Source organism: Brachyhypopomus gauderio, chromosome 18 (assembly GCF_052324685.1).
Source record: "Brachyhypopomus gauderio isolate BG-103 chromosome 18, BGAUD_0.2, whole genome shotgun sequence".
Taxonomy (NCBI): domain Eukaryota; kingdom Metazoa; phylum Chordata; class Actinopteri; order Gymnotiformes; family Hypopomidae; genus Brachyhypopomus; species Brachyhypopomus gauderio.
Window position 1 is genome coordinate 15,308,284 of NC_135228.1, and position 7,397 is coordinate 15,315,680.

The 7,397-nt window shown below is 44.4% G+C and overlaps 1 protein-coding gene across 1 annotated transcript in view; it reads right to left on the reverse strand.

Annotated features, from left to right (window-relative positions):
- nrxn2a (neurexin 2a) overlaps nucleotides 1-7,397 on the reverse strand; it is a 203,426-nt gene that overhangs the window by 100,040 nt on the left and 95,989 nt on the right. Inside the window, 2 exon segments of the mRNA XM_076979715.1 lie at nucleotides 4,925-5,047; nucleotides 5,152-5,325. Of these exon segments, the coding sequence (XP_076835830.1) occupies nucleotides 4,925-5,047; nucleotides 5,152-5,325 (297 nt within the window).

A 7,397-nucleotide genomic window follows, 5' to 3' on the forward strand; every position in this document is an offset into this window, starting at 1 on the left:
GAAGAACAAGGACATATTCGTACCTCTGCACTGCATACACACACACACACACACACACACACACACACACAGAGTCACGGACAGCAGCCAGCCGTGTCCTTCAGAGGAACCTACTGAGAGTTGGACACCTAAACCTCCAGTGATGAACATTGGGTAAAATATCATTATATACACAGGTTGCTTGCCAGTTGTTGGGATTTCAAGAATACCGGAAATTTTCATTCCAGCCGTGATCGCTCCAGAAGTCAACAGTTGTGTGTTGTGTCATTTATATCATTCATCAAACTTTAATCACATTTATGAACCAGAGATGCTGCACTGAGAATGGCTTCAAAACCCCACCGTCACTGTTCTGATGGCGTTGCCTCTGGGTCTGACTCTCACTTACCTGACTCTGTCCTGTGCCACAAGGTCCACATCCCACAGTCTTCTGTAAATACAACAAACTCAACCAACACAGCATGTCATGACATGGCTCTCTGTTCCATTTACCAAGCCCATTGTCACTTTTGGCAAAGAGCAGGCAGTCTGTGGTGGTCCATGTGTACGTAGCAATGCGGAACAATCCTGGAACACTCATGGCTGTTAGTGAGGGTGTTCAAAAAATCATGCTTATGAAGATTCTGAGCTTGCCTGTCTCTAAGAGGAGAATTTCAGACCATGGCTGAGGGAGGCTACACTCACACTGAGAGTATTCTGTGATATTCCCACATAATTCTTGCTAATTGCCTTCATTCTGAATATAGAGAACCTGGGGGAGGATGTGGGTTACGGTCTGCTTGTGTTCATCTGTTCCGTCAATGTGAGCCCCACTCCGACTCTGAGCTGTGATTCTTCAGTATAAGAGGCATCAGAGATGTGTTGAGTGTCACACATTCACCAAACAGAATTTGCGATAATGATATTCCCAAATAATCTCAGCTAATTACAGGGGTCAACCTATAATTATGCCTCCATATGTTTGCCTTACAGAAATAAAACCTCCCTCCAAGAGCAAACTGTGTGGCTTCCAAGAAAACAGAGAGTGGATTCATGTGGGTGGGGGGTGTGTAGGTGTAAGGGGGTATTTATGTGAGGGGGGGGACCTCAATGCCTGCCATTTACACACTATTTCAAGTGGTAAATGTCTCCTGCTGTGTTTGGAAGTGCTCCAGGTCACTGTTTGCCACAGCATTTCTTTCTGATTATATGAAATTATCACTGTTTTCTTTCTTTCTTAAAAGATATTTCTTTATAAACATCTGCGTCCCGCTGCAAACGCTCTAATGAGAGCAGTAACACAGGTGTTGTCGTAATGTGCTGCAAATTCTTTTCGTTTGATTTATACCAACTAAGGAAAGACAATTTTCTCAAGTTGAGAATGAATCAGTTTAATACTCTGCAGGATCAGGAAACTTTCTCAAAAGTTTTAACTCATTTCCTTTTCTATATATTTTTTTGTTTTATTTTTTTTCTAATAGTGGATAAATCCTCACGGGTGAAAGAACAGCAAGGCAGCATCCATTACCTGGAAGCTCACTTCACCGAGCCAATTTGCACCATGTTATCCTAATCAGTAAGACCCCAGCAGGCTGTTCAAATGGTTAAAGCTGTGTCCACACAGCTTTCTATCTAGTTTGTTAGCTCTGCTTGCTAAGGTTACGTAGACATAAAAATAGGCTTTTTTAATATAAATTTTTGCCCAAACCAAATGGAATTTATGCAGTTCAAATTTTTTTAAGTTGCTTTATCGTCCCCCACTTATCTGTGCTGTCTGGAATAGATAAATAACATGTTCAACCCTCTGTTTTATCCAGGTTACACTGGTTTTCCCTTCAACCAAAGCTAGGGGGGTCGAATAATAAACATTACTTTCCAAACACCTTCCTGGGTTTAGCTCCTAAGAGCTAACAGCTGGGGTCTGACATCAAGGTACTGGCATCAATGTTCCAGTCTGTCACACTGCTGCAGTTATTACAGACAGCAGGACATTTTTTATATGGTCAACAGCTGACACTCATATTATACTGTCCATGGGGTTTAATGTAACAAAACAGAAGCTTCTGGCAATCAACCATGTCTGAAAAAACATAATATTAGTTTGCATATGCAGACTAAATAAGTGAAGGTAGCGTTCTATTGTCTTCTATAGAGGGGAGGGTAACCGATACATGTTCAAATTAGCTAGCAAGTCTACAAGCTGTCACTGAAAATGGTGCTTCTATGTCATAGATTTCAACAGGATCCACTTTGTGTTAACTCTTTCGTATTTTCCTGTTCTTTACTAGGTAGTGCATTTACTCATTCAAATTCACAGTCAAGTGAATTTATCTAGAACCAACCTGCAGGTTTCACCTCCAACCAACCTTATTCAGTTTAATCACAGACTTCAGGAGGCAGTAAACAGATGGACCTGGTGTGCAAAGTTCAAGTTTGGAATGAAACCCTACAGGGTGGGGGTATGTGTTCGGGGTGGTGTTCTCTGGTGGGGGTGGGGGACGGGGTGGGGGTCTCTAGTCGCCGGTGGTGGTCTCTGGATGGGGTGGGGGTCTCTGGTCGGGGTGGGGGACAGAGTGGTGGTCCCTGGTCGGGGTGGGGGACGGGGTGGGGGTCCCTGGTCGGGGTGGGGGACGGGGTGGGGGTCTCTGGTCGGGGTGGGGGACAGAGTGGTGGTTTCGGGTGGGGGTGGGGGTTTCTGTACAGGGTTGGAGTTTCAGGTCTATACCTTATTATTAGTCAGTCTGCTCATTCGACAGCTTCATTTAATTCTTGCTACAAACCAAAAGGCAGTACAGGCTGTGGGATCTAATTTCATGGCTGCGTTGGGAGTGTAAAAGCCGATAACCGTATTGTTGCAGGGCACGTGTGCATTTATCGCCATTTGTTACTTTAGTGGACAGAAATACGGCGGTCACAAGGCCGATCACAAGGTTCGTGAAGTGGCATATTAAGGTTTGTGACTTTTAAAATCCATAGAAGCAATGGTATTTTTGAACCCTTTCAGACTTAAAACAGCATTTGCACTATTGGCTCCTTGGAAGTGTAACATGCCGTTTCCTCTCTTCAAGCAGATATGCCCAATCTCACAAAAGGATTCTGACCCGAATGTCACCCTATTAATATATATTTCCAAATTACTATGTATAACTGATTTAAGAATTTTTTGAGGAAAAACTATTCTCCTGTGGAAATCAGACAGCTGGCATGTCATTGCGCGGGGAAAATGATATAATTGAAATAATTCTTCATATCATGATTATGTAAATATTGATTGTATTTTCATTATAGTGAACAACAATAATAATTCTTCAAGTGCCTTTGTGTGCGCGTGTGCTCGTACTTTGACAGGTGTGACAGTTTCTTCATTTGTTCCTGAACGTTTGGTGCCATGATGAAATTGTCACATTGTTGGCTAACGTTTTTTTTTTCTTTAAGGGAACGAGATGAACTCATTGAATTGGATATTGCAGCGGCAATTGGGCTGTAGCCACAAAAATACCGCCCTAATTGGTCGAGTGCAGCAACCAACCACAATGGAGCCAACATGTTTTTACACCTCTTGAGACCGAGCGCTAATCACTGTGTAAACCCTGAGGAGTAACCATGCTATTTGTATGCTCAGAACACATATTAGGCCAATAATATCAGCAAAGCTCAGTAAGGGCTTTCTGTTAATGAAAGGCTCTATAAAGTGTTAAACCATCTGACATATGGCAAAGTGAAAACCAGCAGGGAGATGGTGTGATGTTTTTACAGAAGAAAGAATTATTTTCATAGCAGAGCTGTTTCACCCAATCCTCTTCATTTTAAAGGCCATCTTTAACCATATGGACGTGTGTGTGTCCTGAACGCTCAACCACTCTCTGTATAATTCTTATCTTGGTCAACAAACAGCAGGATTATTTCCACACACTTGCGTGACCTTTCACCCAACTTACCTTCATTCACCGTACGTAGAACACTAGCTGCTCACCTGTTTGATATGTACGAGCAGGTGTACAGGAGCCGTAAAACCAGACAAATCACTGATTATCTTTAAATGATCATCTTTATTCCAGATATGCAGACTCGTAGGAGCTATGGGACAACAGCCCTGTATACCACGGCATTGTAGAACGCTGCTATCGAGGACCCGTGTGCAGGCATGCAGTGAGGAGCACTACCATTAAGTAGTTGTTTGCACACCAGAGAAATAAACACAGTAACTGCGAAACAAAAGGCAAGGCAAGTTCTGCGGGTTCAGTCCGTGCTAACGGACTGCTCCAGCTATAACACCCTTAACCAGGAAATAAAAACAGCATTAACAGGTCAATTAATTTCTTCCTGCTGTTTGTCTGCTGTTTCCTGCTGTTTGCACACACACAAACCCACACAAACACACCCTCACAACCTCCTGACCGCCAACACACACACACACACACACCTGCAGTGATGTGCAAAGTAATTTAGGAAAGCAAATGCTGTTTATCTGTGTTCAACTAACCGGGCCTGTGTCTCCAGCATTTCTGTCATATAGAAGAGCAGGTGGAGTCCTCTCAGAGACGTCCGCCATGTAAACAACATCTCTCCGCGTTCATTAGAAAGTAGTGTTAGCTTTTAATTGCATGTATACAGCATGCAAGATATTAAAAGCATGTAGAACTAACTAAATCTCAATGGCTAATTACCATAGGATAGCATACAACCACACAGCAGGCCTCTGAATTATGTTTTTAGTAGGAGGCTAATACCTTGCCATTTAAGATCACACTAATTAGGTTGTTTTGCCTTTCGACCATTTAAGGGGTTTGAAGTACATAGTGCAGCACTCCAACTTACAGCAAATATACACGCCCAATTAGAAATGCCTGTGAAGAGGGTGTTTTGATGTGTAGCTAACTGAGGCAGGTAAATAATCCCCCTCCTCCTTGATGGGTCCACAAATGGGAAATGGAAAGGTACTCACGGTCGCCGCAGAGGGGCCCGCTGTAGGTGGTCATGGTGCAGTCGCAGGTGAAGCCCTCCCACTGCTGGAGACACACGCCCTGGTTGGAGCAGGACTCCTCCGTGCAGGTGGTGCCGGGTCCAGCTAAAGGGGCGGGACCACATGAGGTCAGGCGTGGTCCGAGCCAATGGGTGAGAAGCGCGGACGCTCGTCGAAGGCTCGGGTAAGGAGATCAGGCCAAAACTCACCATCGCATCCTCTCTCCACCTGGCCCACCTTGTGCAGGGCGTCGGCGATCAGGTCGGGGAGCCTGCCGTTCAGGTCTAAGGAGGCCAGGCAGCCCTGGTAGCCGTCCCGAGACGCTATCAGCTTGGGCAGGCTGTTGTACATGCTCCTCCCCACCCCTCCAACGTACAGCTCTCCTGAGGAACCGAACAAGGCGTTTTCAAACGTGAGCCCGATAAGCTTGCTAGAAATTAATGGAGCAATTCATCACCTCGTGCGGTGATGATTATGCATACTGCAGTTTAAATGGTTTATTTGCTCAGTAAAGTGTCATGTGGTGAGATAATCCTTTTCTTTCTCACTAATGATCTAAAATCACTTGGTCAGTTCATTTGATCCTCATTCCCTGGGATGACGGGGAGCACAAATGTACCTTTGATGTGCGGGGGGGGGAGAGTGGTTAGCTCCTCAAATCAGCTTATAATTACATTAGCAACAAAGCGGTCCTTCAGCCTCTGAGAAAATATTCCGAGCACACAGCAAGCACATGAACACACAAACTGGAAGACAAAAAGCCTCCTGTGGTCCTGCTTGCCTGAATTTCAATGACTGCGGAGTCTGACAAACTGTGGGATGACTAAAGGGGAGCCCATGCACACACGCACGTAGTCACTCACACACACACACACTCACACACACACACACACACACACACACACACACACACACACACACACACACACACACACACACACACACACACACACACACACCTGCAGAGATCTACATGACTATCACAGAGTCAGCAGCAGTGGTTCCGCTGTTACATCATCGGTGTGGCGGTGCCGTGTGCTGCTGACTGGTCATTTGCTTTTTACGCAGCCCCACATAGGTGCTCATTAATTTTTTTTTTAGCAATTACAGTACATGGAAATGGCCGAAGATGGAGAAGGTCCCTCCAATCACCTTGCAGAGGTAAAGTGTGCTTAAAGGGCATTATTTGTGAGCGAAATCTCCATCCAATTTCACTGGCAGTAAGACAGGCAATTACGCTCTGTAACTGACAAGCAGGAATACATATGGCAATTTTGGGCCCACAGTACAAATGCCTGTTTTGCCTGCTTGTTTGCTGAAGCGTGCTCTTTTTCCTCTCAAATCGACCAAGGCCAATTAAAGCTTCATTGAAAGCACTCCTCATAATCCCACTCAACTGCATTTAATTTGATCCAACTGTGGAGAAGTTGCATTTTATCATCGCGACCTTTCCCTGTCATTACTGACCTTTCGACTTGCAAACGGCACATAATTTCCCTTCGCCGCTTCTACAAGAAAAACAGCGTCTATCTGTCAGGGAGGTCAGGATCCTCTTAAGGACACCACATTACAGATGCTTCCAGAGTCAGGGACCGCTTTCTGCCGTTCATCACAACGCCTCTAGCAGACATTGCTAACGTGGGATGTGAAATCATGGAATTTTATGACGCTTCATCATCTACCGTGCAAGTTTTGTTTAAAGGCACAAGTGAAATCCTGAAAACTCTCGTTCCGAGGGGTCACAACCCATCTAGCAAGAAGCTGGCAGAGGCTCCGCCCCCTCTGGATCAAGAGCAGATCTTTAGAAACGTGCAGTCACCTTGCTCAAGAGGCAGCAGAGTCCACAGCTGCATCATCCCCGCACAAATCACTGTAACACAAAGGCTACTGGGGACTTCACTCACACACATCCAATTATACAGCCAATAGTTCTTTTTAATCATTCATCCAATGGATGAGTGGACTGGGTACGCACGGAGGCCCTTTTGACTTGGAGAGGGAAGAAAATCAATCGTGTTCAGATGAAGGAACTGCAGAGGAATTGTAGAAATGATATCTCCAGCCAGGCGCCCGCGATGAGCCACGACAGGTCTCCATCCCTGCTGGTTAAGGCCAACGAAGGAGGAACAGGGACACCGTTTTTCTGAGCTCCATGACAACTGAACATTTACAGCCCTGCTACAGCTCGCACTTGTGCTTCAAACTGCTGTTGCTAATACCAACGTTCTCCATGGCAACTGGTCCCATGGCAAGGACCCGTCTTAATTTAAGTAATGTTTATGCAATTAAAGGTGGGTCCTACTGTAATTTGCTGTAATTTATTAATTACCTTGATTGATTACCTTATAATTACTTGATTAAAATATATATATATATATATATATATATATATATATATATATATATATATATATATATATTTTTTTTTTTTTTTTTTTTTTTCTATAAGCTAATC